We start from the raw sequence: 19,801 nt of genomic DNA, 5'->3' as shown, positions 1-19,801 counted from the left end.
ATCTAATTACCAATCTACCCACTCAATAATCATTTCACCAATTCAATTGTACAATAATTTATTAAACTGCTTTACAGCTGAATATTGAATAAAAATCAGTAGCCCACGTGTAAAAGGACATAAGTCCCATTGACGATTTTTATATTATTATCGATTATCTTGAAGCCTACTAATTACTAATTATTGAAATTTCCTAAGATTTGAGGAAATCAGAAGATTTCATCCATTTCGTTGTATATTATGCAATTGAAATAATTAGTAATTATCTGAACTCTATGGGAAATAATTAATTTATTTAGAAAATTCACCACAATACCCATAAATAAGTCTTTATTCTTCAATAAAATATAAGTTATTGCACATTAAAAATATATTCAGATCCATTTTTCAGAGGTAGAGATTCAAATTCGTTCATCCATTGTCGTATATGTGTTATCAATAATTATCCGTAGTTTGTGGATAATATATAAATATTTGTGCAAATAAGTACTCCAAAGATTATAAAATATCAATTGTTCTGACTAACGAGCTTTCAAAGCTCTGAACACCTTAGAATTCAATAGGACACTGGTAAAACGAAATCAATCGAATTTTCCAATTTCTTAAATATTGATGAATCCAAAAAATATCGATTATTAACGAAAACATGATAGACATATTTTTCGTACTATTCTGAAATTTAATCTGCTGCATAAAAGGCCTTAATGTCTTCACACGGCAATCCACAGCTCTCGAGACAAATTGATAATTAACTAAATAATTGACCCACAAAATTGGATGCATCTCAGTTTACCAATTTACTATTGAATTGTCTGTCTCTAACACTAGATATCGAAATGTCAGTCGTTGAGACGTAAACAACATGTAAAATTTCTCCTGAACTCTACAAATATGGAAATAGAATGTTTAAATATGAATCAGAGAGCTGCTGGACCAGTTCGTAGAGTTGTTCCTGGTGTAGCTGGACTCCCATGGACTTCCAAATCGAAATTAGACATGGATGAGTCCCTCAGCACTCGATTCAATCTGTCAGCATTTTCGTTGATGTAGGAAAGCCTTCGGACGACCTCAGGTTCATCGACACCTCGTCCACAGGCCCGGAGAGCCTCTTGTTGGATAATTATTTCATTGGTGATGTATGTTTCACGTCTTATTCTGTCTCGGAGCTCTGGGCTCATATCTGGGATGCACCAACGGACTAGAATCATCACAAGAGCCACTATATTCTCAAAAACAACAACAAAAGCGAGCCTCGCTGCTAGGATCCTCCAGTAGGTGCTCGTCACCTGGTACTTGCCATCTTCACCAGGTCCTTCCCTGAAGTCTGGATATCTGCAGACGTCGACGTGTCTTCCTCTTACATCCTGGGGTCTCATGTCCTCTTCAAAATCAGAAGTGTTGAACTTGGATAACGAATACTCCAGGAAGCCCTCCAACGAGCCGTTCTCGGAGACACTTAGCTGGTAGACTATCTTCGGAATAAAATTCGATGTGAATGCGATAATGAAACCATTGGTGATAACTGATAATTTTGCCACTGAGTCCAATATTCTGTACCAGATGCCGATATCTCGGACTCGCTGGCTCACTGGCCTCCTGTACATCGTCAAGAGTTTTTTGGCATCCAGTCTCATCTCGAAGACATTATTCACCAGAGCAAAGAACGGTGCCAGGGGAAATGCTGCTACGAATATCGTGACGAATCCGTACTGGAGAACCATCTCCAAGTATTCAGGAAATAAACTCCTGGGACCCCATTCCACGAGCTTGTAATCTCTCACCCAAGGGGGAAGCTTCCTGGAGGTTGTGTCCTCGTGTTTTACTTGGCGATCGGGATTGTTGCGGACTTTCCAAGTGTTCAGCCACTTGTAGAAGAGTGGAAACATCATCTCCAGGAAGGAATTCATCGCCTGTTTGCCAATCATTATTATACTCAGTTGAATACAGAGCTCAGTTAAACATCCACCGGGTCCGCACTCCTCCTGTCTGTACCTGTAGAAATTATTTAGTACTGTTGTGTCGTGTAAGAATAGAACAATAAAGAATTCTACAGAACATTCATATGACTTCGCAGTTATCAAAAATTTCAAGTTTATTTACTTGAAATTTCAAACATAATTTTCCAGCAGAGTACTTGGTACTCCTGGATAATTGCTCACTGCATTTAAAACTATTGATGAATTCTTGCATTTACCATACCTGAATAACCGATTATATGTACTAGGATGTCCCACGAACTTTCCCTTGAAGAAGGCGATATAGAAAATGGAGGCATAATAATTAACGAACTGAAGGAGATAAATCTTGAGTGTGAGACTGTCATCAAATTCAGTTTGAGTCCTGAGTAGCTCCATCTCGGTGAGGTACTCAGCGAGCCAGACGTACAGCCAGTTGAAGAGAAAAATGCAACAGAGATTGAGGCATGCAGCAGTGGCAGTGGTGAAGAGTATGGCATTACTGGTGATTGCTGATTCTCCATAGACACTCAGAGTCGTAAGAATAGACATTCTGTAGAGAATGACACCGATAACGGCAGCCATGGCGACAGCAATGAGCAGGAGAACAACTGAAAATGAGAGAATAGTGGCTGGCAGTCTCATGCTCCAGAACGGAACAGTCGGTTCCAGCGTGTTCGTTATCACATTGAGGGATTTTTTCTGAATGTGAGAGAGTCTTGCGAGGTATTGGGGCCTGGGATGTTCCTCCTGGGCATCTAGACCCGTCAGATCCCATCTATGAGTGATTTCTGCTGAGTACTTCTTCCACAACTCCAGAAAGAGCGTCGCCCACAGGGACATGAATACAGCGAAAAAAACTGTTGAGGGATTATCGAAGAGGTACGTCAATCTGCTGTGGAGACAGGTCTCACGCAGGTTCCAGTACCCGCAGATTTTGTCGCAGAGTGGGCACATGTCGATGGAATTGTTGCCATGGCAGATGTCCTCGCTTGGGAGATTCGAGGACAGACTTATGCAACCGTAGATGAAACTCAGGAGACCGATAACACTTGCTGGCACCAGCATGTGCGTATAGAAACCTAACCAGGCAAAGTACAGACCAATTTTCACCCCAAAGTACTCCTTTATGTAGTCCAGGGGTTGGTGATTCAGGAATTTACTCAGGCTCGCCCAGTGCGTGTACAGCAGGCATCTTATAGAGTCCGGACTCCGCAAATTTCCCTGGAAGTCATAACTTCATATTCATGACCTTTTATTTATCAGAATAACCCGATGGTGGAATGAAATTTTCCAAGTGAAATGCAAGCTACAATAAAATCCGCCAAGAAAGGCAGTAATGACTCAGTTCGAATCATAAAAATCCCAAAAGTTTCACAGAAGTCCCGATAAATAAGTCCCAGTGGTTATTTAGTACTGAATTATCCCCCCATAAAGACAAACAATGAGAATCGAGAGAAATATTAACCCAGAATTTGGAACGAATAAAATTCAAAGTAAAAATAGGTGGTAGACGCACTCCTCCTTGAATATTACAGAAAGATGACAATAGATATGGTGAAAATCCTGAAGGATTAATTTCCATTGTCTGATGGAACAAAGTACTAAAAGCACGCCCAGATAATGACACCAAGGGGTTTCTCGATTTGGCAAATACCTCGACCGTGGGATTTTACCTTAATTCGTACCTGAGTACCCGTCCAGCCCCGAGGATTTTGTTTTATTACAGGGAAATCCTGGAAATTTCATCGTGCCCACGCCAGCCCCTGGGATTGTCTACTAGTCGATTGTGTGGCATGGGGGCAAAAAGGGGCACTGGACAGGCGGATTTAAAGGGAACCTGCTGGGCCGTGGGGGGCATCATAAAATGCCCCCTCACCATCACGATTTTCGGAGAAAGTCGTTTGAGGAGGTGCGAGAGCAGTTTAAATGTCTTAATCCCGGGGTATTTAAAGTTCCGGGAATTTTACGGGTAAATACTCTAGTGAGAGTAATTTAAATGTCACTGAGGATATTGTATTTTTGCAAGATTTTTGAGAGTTTAAATATTTATTTGCATCTTCTTTAGCCATTTTAATTTGATGTTATTCCTGATATCTTCTCATTTTTTATGTTTTTTTTGTAAATTTTTAGGAAACCCCGGATCAGATTGACATAAAAAAATATATGGCTTTTTGATTTTACCACGAATTTTGATAATCGTGTGTTTATTTTTCAAAATTTTTGGTAAAATTGAAGGAATTCTTACCAATTGTGTAAATATCAATTATAATGATGGTACTTACATCGTGCAGGGGATAAGCTGCTACATAAGCCCGCTCGGAGATGAGTCTGTCAATTCCAAAAGCGAAATCATCACCGTTTACCTCCGAAAATTTCGTCCTATCCAATATAAATTGGACAATTCTCGAGTGCGTGGCTGATGAGAAAAAATCCGGTGCATCGAGATCGAACAAGTACTCCTTGTCTCTACTGTAAACAGCTGTGTATTGGTGCTTCATGGTAGGAAAAATTGTTTGATCGACGTAAAAGCGGGAGAAAAATATGCGAAAGCAGGTGTTTACTTCTCGCATTATGGGGTTGATGCGTTGGAGGGATGGGGGTGGAAATGATAGCTCTTTCATGGCGAGACGGAGCTTAAGGATTTCTGCGTAACGACGCAGTACCTCCCGAGGTGCGTGGACCTTGGTGAAGCGAAGTCCACTGGGCTCCGGAGGTTCTTGCTCCAGATGGAGACCCTCCAGTTCCAAATTACTCTCAAATATCTGCAATTAATAGCTTCCTTTTACTATTGGAATACTGCAGATAAATTTAAGCTGAAGGTAACTTTAGTTCCAACTTGTAAATTAACATACTAAAAACCTAAATGACGTTTACATTTCGTAATTTACACGATTATAAACATCGTAAATTGCATTCCAGAATGTGTATTTCAAAATTTTTGATATTCGTAGACATTCCTGTAGCTGTCATTGTACTCCACAAAATAGTCAATTGAGAAATCAGTAGCGAAGTGGTGAACTAAGAAAAGTGCATTCTTTTCGAGGTCAGTTTTTAGCGAATATCTCAGAATTGAAGGAACATAGCGAATTTGTCATATCAACGGTTTTTATACAAAAAGATAACAGCTGCAAAAAAGGTATCTATAAAAAAATCGTTATTTCCTATCGATTTCAAGACATTGGCAAAAAACTGGCCTCGAAAAAAAAACACTACACTTATCCTTGTTTATCACTTCGCTACAGAAATGACTCTATCACCTTTATATTCACAAATACTTCGATAAAACCGCATCAGTGACACTCTCTTATCTCTTAATTTATTACAATTAACTTTAAGTGATATCTATACCTTGCGGTATTCAATATTACGGAGTGACAAGGCCTCTTCGTCATGCTCGTCCCAGACGATAACAAAATCAATTGAGCGAATTTCATCTTTGAAAAACAAACTGCCAGTATTTGAATGCGGCACCTGAAGAATCAGAAATCAAAATAATAATAGTAATAAAAATCATTAAAACTGAATTAAATGCTAAATTGACAAATTACATTTTTTAATTAATAATTCAAAACAGTAATAATAATAATTCAAAGCAGTTTAGATTATCTCAATGCTATAGACAAGAGATTTTTTTTTTGGTCTTGATTGAGTAAAATCATTTTTATTAATCTTTTTTTCTAATTTTTATTCTTTTATTTGTATATTCAATCGAATCTACCGAGTGCGCATCTCCGTTCATGCCATAATTTCCTTCGAGGAGAGTTTCATCGGTGGTCAGGGTCGAGGTCTCATCCTGATCATCGGCATTCAGGGTCTCCATGCTGATGGCATCTTCATACATTGTGTTACGGAGACTGTGGTAAAGGGTCTGTTGTGATCCACTATTCAAATTACTCTGGGTCGACCGGTAAATACTCGGTTGAGATTCACTTCTCCTCCTACGCTCGAAGAATTTATCATAGTCCTCCTCTTCCTCCATTTTTTCAATTGCAGAGATTCCTAGAGCAGTTTCCAAAGGTCAGACACTATTAATGAATTTTTATTAAATTTAACAGATTAAAAAATTGTTCACTCGTGTCCCAGTTTTTCACGAATATATTGGAATATCATTGGATAGCGGAGATAGGGAAATTTTTACAGGATCTTCTATATCGCGCGAAATAAGATCTAAAATAAAATCGTGACAAATCTTATATCTCCTCTTGATCTCCCCATCTTCTCAAAAAACAAATTACCGATTTTTTTCAAATTTGGTAATTGTAAATTTCAAATTTCGGATATTAGAAATTCACTGATGAAATATTCGTACGGAAAATATTATTATTAAAACATTATTTTTCCGATACGGGCAATAAAATCGGTGACTACTTCCCTGGATTGACAGCAAAACTAAAAATATTCGAACGCTTTGAAATATCCTGACACACTTGAATGATGGACTCAATTGGAAATTCGTCATAAATAATGATAACGCACTGTTTAAATTTTCCAAGGCCTTGAAATTGAATAAATAAAAATTCCCTGAAGATGAGTTTCACCGGACAGAATCAGCTGCCACCCACGACATTTCCCTCCTGTGCACCACTGACTAATTGAAGAACTGAAATCACTCGGCTAATCGAGAATTTTTATTTTCCACTGGCTTTAAAAAAATCTTTTACATTTTTTTTTATCGTTAGCACCGATAAACACATACTATCGGTTGAATGGACCACAACGTCGTGAATCCGCGTGGTGGGTGGATATATTACTGACTACTGTGCAGGGGAATAAAAAGAAATCGATGAAACCTATTTTTGTTTGAGCGGCGAAATTTAAATGCCCCGCGGATGAATTCGTCCCCTAGTTCCCGGCGAACGTGAAAAATACAAAGGAAATATTTCAAAAAAATCTCGCAACTGATAGAACAACTGGTCATTACAAAAAAAATGAGATAAACATTGCCTATGATTTCATGGGATATTATCATTTTCACTAATAATAATTAATAATAATATTCTCCCGCATGGTTATCTATTTAGTATAATACTATAAAGTAATTGTAAAAGTAATAAAGATGACTCGATTAGAAGTAAATGGATTGTGACTTATTTTTCTTACTAAAGAATATTCCAATCCCACCATTTTTCCGATTCCAATGGAAGTTTTTTTGATTTCGGCGAATTCTTTCTTTTTTGGGATATTCACATGAATTTTATGTGAGGCAACATCATCGTCGCGAATTTTCACCAGACAAATAACGTAATCATGTCAATCTTCGAACTTAATTAGGAGAACACTGAACCAAATCTATTCAGCCTTCATTGAGTGAAATTGAACAATTATTTTTCGATTTGTCAAAAGAGATGAAAAATTGCAAATTGAAAAATTTCTCTTGAAATCGAACGATTACAATGCTTCTATTCAGAAGTAAAAACATTCAATAAAATCAGGTTTTAATTCTTATTCAAGTTGAATCGGCTATTTTTATGGATCGAGGGAATAAAAATTGAGAGAAATGTTTCGGCAAAAAAAAAGAGACGAGTGGTCGGTTTAAAAGGCCCCAGCTCGTGTTTTGGATGAGGCAGAGGGCAAAAAGCTGAAAAAAGGTAAAAAAAGGGATGAGGTGGTTTGGGGGGGCGGCAGGTGTGCGGCGTCGGCGAGGGCCTATCCATTTGTGCAGGGACCTATGGGCCCTTTTAATTTTTGCTTGGAACGGGAGGTCGGCAGATTCATTCTACAGACAGCAACACCTGGTCCTCACTGGCGTCATCGTGAACGCAATTCTGAACCTTTAAAATCCTGGTGAATGTTGTCAAGGAGTTCGCCAATATTTTCGCACTTTTCAATAAAATTGACGTAAAAAAATATTTCCATGCTTCATTATTATTTAAGGTCCAATAAAGGGATTTTCCTACTTTCTCTTGAACATTTGCAAAAATTTACAAAGCTTTACTAAAATTTTAAGAAATAGATCCATGGCCATCGAACATTTTTGAGTTATTGAATAATGATGAAACGTGAAGACTATATATTTTTCCACCTTTAATCTGATCCATGATTTCCTAGAATTCATGAAGAACATGAAAAATGAGAAGATAACGGCAACAGCTCATGAAATCTTTCCTCCCATTTCATCAGAATGAAGTTTATAATTATTTTATTTCTTCAAAATTTATCGTTTATTCAATTACAGATACATTCAAATGTAAAATCGTAATAGTCATTTATTTAGATTCAAATAATAATTAACTGTCGTTCAATTCGGAAGTGAAGTGGATTATTATGACTTCACTACTTAATTCGTGAAAATTTGGTATAATTAGAGTTCTTGCATCACTGGAGAGTGGAAGTTATCCTCTCCAAGAAATAAAAATAAATACCGTTGTAGAATGGCATTGTGTTAAACTATTTAATGCATTGAGCTTCCTCAGAATAATTTTTTCAAATTTATTTTCAAACTTTTTTTCTAAATTTGTTATTATTCATTAAATTATAGAGATATTTGACTATACACTTTGATAATCAGAGTTATCCTGGTTAATAAAATATTTAAATAGTTACTAAATCATCATAATTAACTGAAATAGACGATTAATTCAGGAGTGAAGTACTTTTCTCGAGCTTCACTACTCAATTCCTCGAACTTAGTGTTAATTTTTGGTACAATTAGACTTCTTGCATCACTAGAGAGTTGAGCTCGTCTTCGCCAGGGCACAAAACAGAATCGATGTTGTAGAAGGCCGCATGGATGAGTACCAAGAACCAAGACACACCTGAAAGGAAATTTATTTGTTTTTAAAATGAATTAATTGATGGAGAGGAGCCTTTGGTTCCTTGCTTCAAGATGTTCGAACCCTTTTAGCCAAAACTCACGTCTTTTTTAAGTTTTAGGAAAGGGGGTAATATCTGTAAATTATTCTCAGGAAATGAATATAAATTACTTAAAACCCAGAAGAGAACAGCTCCAGCACCAACAAGATAAAATAATGGCAGTGAACAGGCTCCAACCACGATGTAAACCTGCGCCAGGGTTAACCTGTGATTTAATATCGTCAGTTCCTGTTTGGCATGTCTTTGGGAGACTTTGTAGCATGCACCCAGTGACGCAGCTACTACTAGTAATAATAGAGGCGATGTAATTCTGGAAAATACAAATTCGTCACAGAAAAGTCATTAGTATGAACGAATCTATGGAAATTCCTGAATTCAATTCAGCAGTGATAAAGAGTAAAAGGTGAATCTAAGTAATATATACGTTTTCGAAGATTATCTGCGAATCTAAGAGAGATGTCGAAATTTTCGTACTGAAATTTTTTGGAGATCTTATTCCATTCTACAAAAGATGTCTGTGAAAAATTTTCGCATCTCTTTTAGATCCCGAGATATGCTTTGAAAACTCCGGGGGGCCATGAAGATTAGAAATTTTTGTCTCAGTTTAGGACACTCACAAGCAATAAATAACAAGTCCGACGAACACAAATAGGTAATTACTCTGAAAGTACTCGATATTCTTGACAATACGCTTGGTTAATCTAGTGACACCCGGGGGTGCACGAAAATTACTGCTGTTTAGGAATAAACTCCATGGCCTCAGGGTCGCTTTTCTGTGCTGGATCCAATCGTGGGCCTGGGGATAGCCCAATTGAGTGAATGGTTGCCGGGGAATTTGAAGAAAGTCCAATCTAGATGAAAATAATGACAATTAAACATTTTAATCAAAACCCAAAATAATTAATACATGACGGAAAGAGAGAAATTTAAATGATAAGGATTTTCATAGGAAAAAAGATCTCGAAAAAAGAAGAAAGAAAACAAATTTTTTCAAATATTTATACCAAATTTTTAATGAAAAAACGTGGATCGAGTGGTAATACCTATTTAAATTTTCAATTAATTCAAAATAATTGATTGATGAACCTACAATTGATTAATACCCCGATTCAAAATTTTTCGACAACATTCAACTGAATATTGCTAATTGCTGGCAACCTGGAATCCCCAATTTCCACAGATTTTTTAATAAAATTATAAAACTTGAATTCTAGACGTTTGAATTTTTATGGCCATCCAAAAATTTTCAACGACATAACAATGGTCAACAACAATCAATTGACATCTGCCATCTGATTTTGCTGCACACCCCAAACGTAGTTTTAAGCCGAAAAAAAAAAATTCTGCAAAATTGTTAATAGGATCACGGAGAAATAACCATCCCCATAATCTCAAATCTCCGGCCACCTGCCGTCATGAGCCTCAAAAGAAAGAACTGAAGAAAAAGAAAGCCCAAAGATACCCTCACCAGAGGTTAGGTTGTCAAATGTAACCATATGCTCGTTACTCCCGATGTATACGTGGAATTTTACCCATTCGCTGTGCTATCCTGCTTCAAGGGTGTCTCCATATCCCCGGTAATCGTAATTCCGACATCCCCTTGCATCTCGATAATAGAAAAGTCTTTGGAGCAGAAGTCAACCCGGAGCTAGGCGGAAAAAAACGAAAAATCTAAATCACTCAAAACAATTCACTCTATCTCTTATTATTTTTCTTTTATTTTTCCTCTATTGTGTTTATGTGTTTATATCGGGTTTCCCCACTCTTTCTTTTCTTTTCAAACAGAACCAGTCGAGAAGTGCCCCCCACCCAACCCCACCCCCTTTTTGGTACTACGGTTTACTACAGTTTATCCTTCCCCTCCCCCTTTCTACTCCATTCCCCTTCTTGCCCCTCCTCGCCCTCCATTGCCCCACTATTGGGCCATGAATACAATCGTTTCTTCTCTATTTTTTTTCTTCTATCCCTTATCCTCTCCTCACCCCCGACGGGCCTTTACGCACGCCACAGGTTGCAGCTGCCCCAACAAAAATTCCTTTTATTGCCCCGTCCTCAGCACAAACCCCCGATGCAAACAGGACCTTCTGAATTTGCTCTACAGTTTTATGATGTCCTTCATTATTTTTTGCTTCTTCCAGTGGAAAATATTTTCAGGGCTTTTCGTCATTTTTCATTCATTTTAATTGGTGTGCCCATTTCTTTGGAGCATTCATTAGGCTAAGCCAGCTCCTAGGGGTCTCTAATTTTTTCTTGTCGTTCATCGGGCCATCAAAATACTGCGTGGTAAAAATAGGAGAATTTTAGCTTTTTAAATTTTTCTATCTCAATCATTGTTATTTATTATATTTCAATTTTCGGGTTTCGTTCTTTCCGATTTATTTCGATTATTATTATTCAAATTAATTTGAAGTATTCTTGGGCGCATAATCTCGAAAAAATATCCTTCATCTAATCATCAAGTGTTCATATTGCCCTACCCTGGGCTAATTAAAAATTGATGAAACGAAGAACAAAAAAATTTCGAGGCCACTTTTAAATCTCATCGGGATGTGGATGTCACTGTGTGGAAATTTGGGAAAAATCCGGAGAATCTTCATGAGAAAACTAAAAAACGGGAAAAACGGGAAAAATGGAAATGATGGAAGCAATGGAAGAAATGTAAAAAAATATGAAGAGGACGCTGAGTTAAAATGGTGAAAATCATGGTTTTTCCCCTTCCCTTGATGTACGGGTTGCAGATGACGCCACTACGGGGAACGCATTGTTCCCGGGGATGGGGCCAATGAGAATGGGCCTTTCAAGGGTCGGAAGAAAGTGTGTAAATAAAGTGATCCCCGATTGGTGGATGCATTAGTCCCCCAAAGGACACCGGGCCACCCGCCATAACGAACATAGCGTGCTGCAGAGAGTGTGTTTGAATGAACGTGGCTCGTTTTTCTTTAAATAATTGTGATAAATCCCAGCCCTAATTAGTATTACTGGAGACATACAAGTGATCAGTGATATCAAGGAGTGATTTAAATGTTTAAACTATACAAGTTTATCCACAAATGTTGAATATGGATGTTGCCCAGAAATTAAACTTCGACGCTTACGATATTGAGGACGAGGAGCTCAACATCAGCTGTCGTACTAATAGTTCGGGATGCGATGTTGATGATGCGCTAGATTCCTCCGAGGATTTTACACCCTCACCTCAACCCAGACAATTGTTCAATAATTCAATGGACTGCAGTGATTGTGATAATTCACCGATTAATGACAAAACACCAGCTATCGTCGTGACAGGTTAGTTTCGGAGCATTTTTACGTAGTTTTTGGGAAGAGGGGAGGCTACATGGACGCCACACACGGCTATCTGCCTCTTTGTGTGATGCCGTTTTTACCTCACATGATTCACTTTCACGTTTTTGCCATTTTTTTTTTATTTGTATGGTTTTTTTTGTTCTTTTTTCAGCCTTGAGTTTTACTTTTTGCCTTCTTTTTTTTTGATTTTTGGTAGGCTACGTTTTTTACTCTGTAGCGAAGTGGTGAAGTAAGATGTGTCGAATTTAAGATTTTTCACATTCTTGATTATCGAGTTATATTGGGGACTGCCGATCCCAAAACGTAATGTTAACGATTTTTTTTACGTAGTTGATTTGATTTTGAAAAAAAATGGTCTTTTGATATTTCTTCCGGTAATCAATAGTTTTTTGGATTAATTTATCGTTAACAAAAGTGGAAGTCTTTACGTGAGGACGGTGAACCCGATATTTATTAAGGATTGAATGATCTTTTTGAAAATTGAGCAAGTTGTTAACTTTAAGAAAAAAAGAAGTTCAGGAAAGTTAAACTGGGCCATTTTACATGCATTTATCTGACTTTATCACTTCGTTATTGAATTGTTATTTTGATATTTTTTTCGGAAGTTGATGCAATATTTGAGTTTGATTATGCTTGGTAAAGAGCTCGATGGGTTTTCGTAGACCGGAGGTCATTTGAAGACTAGATTTATAACGTAAGTCCTTGAAATTTATTTATTGGAGATTTTGGTAAGGAGTGACACGAGGGATTGAGGCGTGTTGACACTATTGATGCAAAAATTGGATTTTGGAGGCATTGGTGTTTCATACCTGAAGTGGCCTCAGTGGTTTCAGTTTGGGAATTGTTTGGGTAATTACCAAGAGTGGGCTGATGGCAAGGGTGGTATTGTGACTTTGAGACACTGCTTGATGCCCCATTCCATGCCTGGGACTAACCGTTTATCCGTGGGCCCCGGGTGTTTGTGAAAATTCAGGAGATTATTACACGTTGCCATGAATTTTCTGATTATCGAGGATAAAAAAAAAGGATTAATGAAGTTCAACGAAATTGACGAGAGGAAATTGAGACATACTCTTACGGCAATTTTAATCGTCAGTTTCGTTTTTCATTTGATAATATTACTGAAGTCAAGGCTGGGGATCAATTTAATAACCGTGAGTTGTTGTAGGTGTGAGGAATTCCCATCGAGATAGTGGACCTCAGTCTAGATTGACAATGGCCTGCAGTCCACCCTATAAGAGAGTTCGGGCACTTCGACTCTTTGATTCACCAGCAACGCCAAAAACATTGATTGAGAAAAGTGCCATGCATACACCAGTGCCATCGAGGTGCAACAGACTCTTTCCCACTGATAAACCGAGACCTGTTGCCTCTAGCTATCAGTCCAAGAGTGATAAACCAGCGGCTAATGTCAACCCTTTTACACCTAATGGAATGCTGCTGACAGCTAGGAAGAGGAGTAGGTCCAAGCGGAGTCTTAATGGGTGAGTAAATCATCTTTTTGACTCATAATATTCGGAGGATACCCAGAATTTGTTGTATAATATAGTCGAGAAATGGCAACAAATTCATTTGGATTCCATTTAAATTTTCACCAATTTACAGTTTCCACGGATTTTACCATGAGATCATGCCTTTAAAATTAAAAAAATTGCTTAAAAATAACAATAGAGATATAATTTTCGTGTTAAATTCATAAAGATATCCTCCGAGGGAGAATCCTTGTTACTATTACGATCCGAATAACTTGAGTGCGTGATTAAAACGAGACTCTCGACTGATGAGCTTCTTCCCTCAATGATACAGGTCACCAGACATAAGAATACCAAAGTTCGACCTCCCCGATACAGACGAATCAGACACAGAGATAGAACAACCAACAAAGCGCGTTGCCCTGAATGAATCCAACATTCCCCGTTACAAGCAAGAATTCCACGAGTTGAAGTTGATAGGTGCAGGTGAATTTGGCTCAGTGTACAAGTGTATAAATCGTCTGGATGGGTGTACATATGCGATAAAGAAGAGCCTGAAACCAGTGGCAGGTAGTGCGAATGAGAAAACTGCCCTTAACGAGGTGTATGCACATGCTGTTCTCGGTAAACATCAGCACGTGGTGCGCTATTACTCAGCGTGGGCCGAGGACAATCACATGATTATTCAGAATGAATTTTGCAACGGTGGCAGTTTGGCTGATGACATTGTAAAACGCCAGAATGAAAATCGTCCCTTCTCCGAGGCTGAATTGCACCAGTTGCTCCTTCACGTGGCCGAGGGCCTCAGGTATATTCACAGCATGCAGCTGGTACATATGGACATTAAACCCGGCAACATATTCATATCGAAGGAGAAACGCTTGTTGGCTGTGAATTACGACTCTGCTGACGATGGTTTTGACGAGGAGGAAACACTTGAGGAGGAGATTACGTATAAAATTGGTGATCTTGGTCATGTCACGTCCATCAGCAATCCAACTGTTGAGGAGGGTGACTGCAGATATCTAACAACAGAGATATTGGGCGAAGATGTCTCACACCTGACCAAAGCTGATATTTTTGCTCTTGGTCTCACGGTTTATGAGGCAGCTGGAGGTGGCCCGCTACCCAAGAATGGACCTGAATGGCATTCTATCAGGCAGGGTAACCTCAAGGTCTTACCGCAGTACAGCAGAGATCTCAATGAGCTTATTAAGGTAATTATTTCAACGTTTGCGAGGTTACTTCTTCAGAAATATCTTCGAAATTAAGTCTCATAAGTCTATAATCCGCAAAATAGCTATTTCTTTGCAAATTCCACTGATTATTGTTGTTAATTGAATTTTGTTTTGTTGATTTATAGCTCATGACTCATCCAAATCCTGAAACAAGGCCCTCAGCAGTGTCCCTCATCCAGCATAGGGTACTCTGTCCCTTTGGCAATAAAACAAAAGCCCAATTACGTCGTGAACTAAATGAAGAAAAACAAAAGAATGAAATTCTGTTGAAACAGCTTCAGGAGGCTGCCAAGTGTCTAAAAACAATTGCTCCCAACGTTACTGCCATTAATAATTCATTGAGCTCAAGTGGTTATAGGCTGAGGCCAACACCAAACAGAACATCATCCAGAGCTGTAGGTAAAAAAGTCAATCGTAGCAGTAGTACAACGAATTTTTAGAATTTCCATTCAACGATGAGCAGGGCAGGTTTTTTTTATATTTTTTAAATTCTTTGGGAGGGCGGGGGGGTGCCTGGAGGTGCCTTGATAATGTGATATCATATTAACTCTAGAATAATAACAGATTCCACGGAAAAATCCAGTAAAAGTCGTGAAAATACTGAAAGAAAGACACTGAAACGAATAATGGAATTATTGAGGGGAGTAATTGTCCATTTGTGCGCAGAGTAGAGTTCATCAGTAATTCAGATAATGCACGTTGAAAATCATCGTTTTTTCTTTTAAAAATCTGTTTTTCTCTCGTCTACATTTTTTGAAAGTTCTTTGAGTAAGAGTTATCCTTTACGCCTGAGAGAATATAAATCGATCCATTTCTTTTAAAATTACCACGTAATTCTTCAATGAACAGGAGTTCGTTGCAATTATTTCAATCAGCGTATTTCTCTTTATTCCAATCAACATGAGCATGCTGAATTATCAATTTATTTCTTTCATTGGAAGTGTCAGTGGATCTACTCTGCGTACGTCATAACATAGAACCCATAACCACTGAAAATTCGATAAAAAAATACCCGAAAAAAAGAACATTAGAAACATTTTATAAGATTAAATTATTTTTGTAGCAGTTTTAATCGTCTTCGATTACTATTAATATTATCATTTCATCTATACTATAATCGTTGCAACGTGTTTTCTTTTTTTATTGAATTCTTGGTTTAAAAAGGATTAGAATCTTCGTGTAAATAGGGAGTCATCGAAAAGGGACAAAGTTATTAGTTTAAGTGCGCCTTTATGTTTTCTCAAACAGTAAAAACAGTAACATTTAACATGTTTTCATTCATTTTATCGTGTTGTTGTGACGCAGAACCACAGAAGTACTTGCGAGAAGTATTTAAAAAAATGTCATCATTTTATTATTATTTAAAACAGAGTTATCCTCAATTTAAATGAAAACCAGAAAATCAAATAAAACTCATGTGTTGACTCTTTCTGTAATTAATATCGACAAATTAACTGTGTGATCGTCACGAATTCTTCAAAATGGGAACAACAATTTTGGACATGATAAAATTGGTAATAGGTACGAGAAGAAGGAGTATCAATTGAGCAGATTATTTTTTTTTTAACAAGCAAAACTGAATTTTTTTTAGCGAGTATGAGTGAGAGGGTTAAAATAAGATGGAATAGTTATGCCAATGAGGGTGGAGCCCTGGCAGGGAGGAGGCTGCATGCGGCAGTAGCCATTTTTTTTTTTAAGACGAGAAGGAAAAAAAACAAGAAAAAAAAGATTTGTTATTTTACATTATTCGCTATTAATCTATTAATATTATTTTTTATTATATTATTATTATACGAAAAAAAATCAATGGAAAAAGGAATAAACAAAACGTCGTAGCGTAATTCTGCTGATTCATTCCCTTTAACAATTCCTCGAGCTTTTTATCATGGTTTTGTAATTGTTTTTTTCTCTGTTTACTCTAGTTGGACAATAGTCACTGTGCGTAATGGCAATTAAGGCATAATTGAAGACATTTATTCGCGTGAAAGTATTGACGGAATAGGAACGTGTTATCTTCTATCCATGAAAGAAGCGAAAAATATATCATCTAGGTAAATTCATGTTGCTTCAACCCTCAAAAAATACGATAACACTTTTATTATTATCTGATTTCTTCCCTCGTTGGGGTAGGAACGTATTTCCTCTATTGTCTGCATCGTCGGTTAGCAGGATACTGCTTGAGCAATTCTCGGGTTACACTCTGGTATATTCGAGCGTTACGTTTTTCCTGAGTAAGTTCCAAGGTTTTTTGACTCTCTTTTTTCCGAACTCTCGATGGCTTGCGTTTTATTCCTGGGGTGTGGATGAGGAAGGCACCATCCAGGATTATCAAACGGTAGTCCATCAGGCACATCTCCAACATCTGAAAAGGGAGCAGAACATTGTTACAGCTGTGAAAAAACTAAAAACAAAAAAAAAAATAGTTGCGGAAGGAAATCGATTTTTTTGTTCAATTCAATTTTGTCAACTAACAGTTGTTTTTGAATAGATTCATCTGAAAAAAATATTAGGTTCTTTAAACTAATCAGAAAGATAAAAATAGAAGAGAAAAAATTCCATTATCGCCCTTGCCCTATGACCTAAAACCCTGAACTCATAAATTATCTTGGATTCTTTCCAAAACTGGAATTCTAATGTCTATTTTTTTCCGGAATTCCATCCACAGTGACTCTGATGGGAATCCCGGTCACGTTTTCCTCGATCGTTTGAAAATTTGAAAAAAAATGTCGAGAGTGTACCTGGGCCATTTTGTCTTGCCTCCCCTCCCAACTCATCTCCTCATTATAGAGTGGATCCTCTCGAGTCCCAATGAAAACAGGTTCCCACCTGTGATGAGGATATTCCCTTTTGGTGACGATCAGCGGTCTAACCCTTCCCGGATCCGGTCTCACCATCCACTTGGTGATCCCCGGGAACTTCTGGCAATGAGCGCAAACATATTTATGAAAATAAACGGCGAGACCACTCCTCAGGGCGTCCATCAATTCCCGTTTGGTTTTTGGTGGCCGTTCGTTCTCCTCAATCTCGAAAACAGGAACCACGAAGACTAGGCCGAACCTAGGGGGTCTTCCATGGATCATCTCGAGGAATCCAGACGCCAGTTTATCACTAGGAAGGAGTTCAATGTCTGATACGAGAACCCGAGAGGTTGGGGCAAGGTTCCTGGCGACGTTCCTGGCGACGTTTATCGGATAAATCATTCCTCGTTGTTTTCTCTCGGTGTCGGAGTCCCTCCATTGGAGGTCTGATGCTGCACAGTCACCCTCTGGACGGTAGATATGAGTCAAGGCTGGGGGACGACCTGCTGGAAATATCAGGTGGACGGATACCTAAAATTCAAATTCCAATATCATTTTGTTTATTCCACCCTTTTTTTCAAGGGGTCTCTCCTTTTCAATCTAGATTAGCTCTGTCGGTCCGCTTGCTACTTTATATTTAATTGAATCTAAACAGTTCATCTATTATACTGAATAAAATGAAAAACCTTGAACATTTGGGGTTCGCACGTGCAAGCCCTCTCGATGAGATCAAGAGCGAGTCCAGCATCGAGTCCCGGTGTAAAAATAGATAGACTGACGTGCCCTTCCCATCTCCTGACGATCTCCACGACGTTATAAACTTGATCAGCTGTTGCATGAGTGCACAACGTCAGCTTTACTGGAATTTCATTACTCTCACTCGTTCCTCCTCTAATAATAAATGGAAGCACCCGATATGGACTACGATCAGTGTTCTGAGGACTCCGGGTGATTTTGCTTGCAGTGTACCTGAGGATCCTGGGCAATCCATAATTCCAATTGCAGAAAGTTGAATTGGCGGGCCGACGACCCGCCATGTAAACCCCAGGTGCATACGCAGGCGCTATCCTGGCATTTTCACCTCGACGCTGCGTAATGACAGATAAATCAGTGTCAGGGGGTACCAGGAGGCTTCTGCTGGTCAGCAATCTCGTTCCCAACAGGAGGAATATCACCAGGAACAGGAGATACAGCAGTCTGCGTGAAATGCCGCGCATCACCTCGCAGATGTCTTGGGGTTTTTTTTAGGTTTTTCGCGGGGACTCGATGCCATCTGAGACTCACTGGGGGAAAAACCGACGGTCCAACCCTTACGATACCATCGATCCACGCCAGCGCAACACTCAGGGAGGAACTGGATGTTTCAGCACCTCCACCACTTGAGTTTTGTTTGAAAGGTACAAAAAATATGAAAAACGAGAAGATCAACAATAGCTCAATTACCGGTTTTTTGAGTTTTCTGACAAATTGTGGATGTATTGACCCGGAATAATATATCGTTTTTGCATTTTAGGTATCATTATTTCACGACTCACAAGTTTTATGAGCGTGCAATAATTTTCCAGTGCTTTCAAAATATTATCAATTATTTACCTTTGAAAAAACGCAGGATCATTATTGCACGATCGTGACCCTTTGGGAGACATTAAATCATTAAAAAATGCGGAAGCGGTGCATTTTTTCGGATCAATCCGATCAACAATTTATCAGAACACTCAAAGAACCGGTAATTTTCGGTGAAAGAAGGCAGTGCATCTGCACAATGAAATTCTTCACTTCTGTTCCGACAAATTACATTACGAACTTCTCGAAATTGCGCACTTCTTTTTCCAACTTCACTTGCAATCGATAAAAGTTAATTAAAGTCGGTAATTAAGCTTTCTCCTTTCCGTTCACTCTGGTGTCGGCGTTGAAACAGCCGCAACCCTATTAATTAGACATTAATCGATTCCTTCCAACTTGTCACGCCTGGGGGTGAGAGACATAGGTGCAACGACCGATTTGATGGACAGAATCATAATACCGATGAAAAGTTTTATATCTGCATTGTACCCCACGTTGCACCACTTACCTCCATCTCACCCCCTCCCCCTTTTCCAGATATAATTATCCCTCGAAATTCCAGTAAAAAAAAAATTCTGTAGTAAAGTGATAAAAATGTCACTTTTGACTATTGGCCAGTTTTTGATGAATATCTCAGAATTTATACAAAATCG

At 38.4% G+C, this 19,801-nt stretch overlaps 4 protein-coding genes across 4 annotated transcripts; 1 reads left to right on the top strand and 3 right to left on the bottom strand.

Moving 5' to 3' along the window:
- Window positions 1–282: 282 nt before the first annotated feature.
- On the bottom strand, window positions 283–6,922 carry LOC105268186 (anoctamin-4). The gene is made up of 6 exons (XM_011307525.1): window positions 6,435–6,922; window positions 5,677–5,957; window positions 5,307–5,429; window positions 4,241–4,720; window positions 2,200–3,179; window positions 283–1,992 (listed from the first exon to the last, which is right to left on the bottom strand). The coding sequence occupies exons 2-6, from the start codon at window positions 5,935–5,937 to the stop codon at window positions 918–920; spliced, it is 2,919 nt and encodes a 972-aa protein (XP_011305827.1). The 5' UTR covers window positions 5,938–5,957; window positions 6,435–6,922; the 3' UTR covers window positions 283–917.
- A 1,178-nt stretch (window positions 6,923–8,100) lies between these two features.
- On the bottom strand, window positions 8,101–10,572 carry LOC105268167 (prenylated Rab acceptor protein 1). Its single transcript, XM_011307491.1, has 4 exons — window positions 10,304–10,572; window positions 9,389–9,622; window positions 8,882–9,081; window positions 8,101–8,713 (listed from the first exon to the last, which is right to left on the bottom strand). Exons 1-4 carry the CDS (start codon window positions 10,375–10,377, stop codon window positions 8,607–8,609), a joined length of 615 nt encoding a protein of 204 aa, XP_011305793.1. The 5' UTR covers window positions 10,378–10,572; the 3' UTR covers window positions 8,101–8,606.
- Window positions 10,573–11,640: 1,068 nt separating this feature from the next.
- On the top strand, window positions 11,641–16,026 carry LOC105268159 (wee1-like protein kinase). Its single transcript, XM_011307480.1, has 4 exons — window positions 11,641–12,059; window positions 13,246–13,561; window positions 13,884–14,766; window positions 14,913–16,026. Exons 1-4 carry the CDS (start codon window positions 11,822–11,824, stop codon window positions 15,225–15,227), a joined length of 1,752 nt encoding a protein of 583 aa, XP_011305782.1. The 5' UTR covers window positions 11,641–11,821; the 3' UTR covers window positions 15,228–16,026.
- A 3-nt stretch (window positions 16,027–16,029) lies between these two features.
- LOC105268153 (beta-1,4-glucuronyltransferase 1-like) lies at window positions 16,030–19,627 on the bottom strand. Its single transcript, XM_011307467.1, has 3 exons — window positions 18,272–19,627; window positions 17,526–18,116; window positions 16,030–17,149 (listed from the first exon to the last, which is right to left on the bottom strand). The coding sequence occupies exons 1-3, from the start codon at window positions 18,800–18,802 to the stop codon at window positions 16,931–16,933; spliced, it is 1,341 nt and encodes a 446-aa protein (XP_011305769.1). The 5' UTR covers window positions 18,803–19,627; the 3' UTR covers window positions 16,030–16,930.
- Window positions 19,628–19,801: the final 174 nt, after the last annotated feature.

Source organism: Fopius arisanus, unplaced genomic scaffold, assembly GCF_000806365.1.
Source record: "Fopius arisanus strain USDA-PBARC FA_bdor unplaced genomic scaffold, ASM80636v1 scaffold00003, whole genome shotgun sequence".
NCBI lineage: Eukaryota > Metazoa > Arthropoda > Insecta > Hymenoptera > Braconidae > Fopius > Fopius arisanus.
This window is presented reverse-complemented; position numbering and strand designations above follow the sequence as displayed.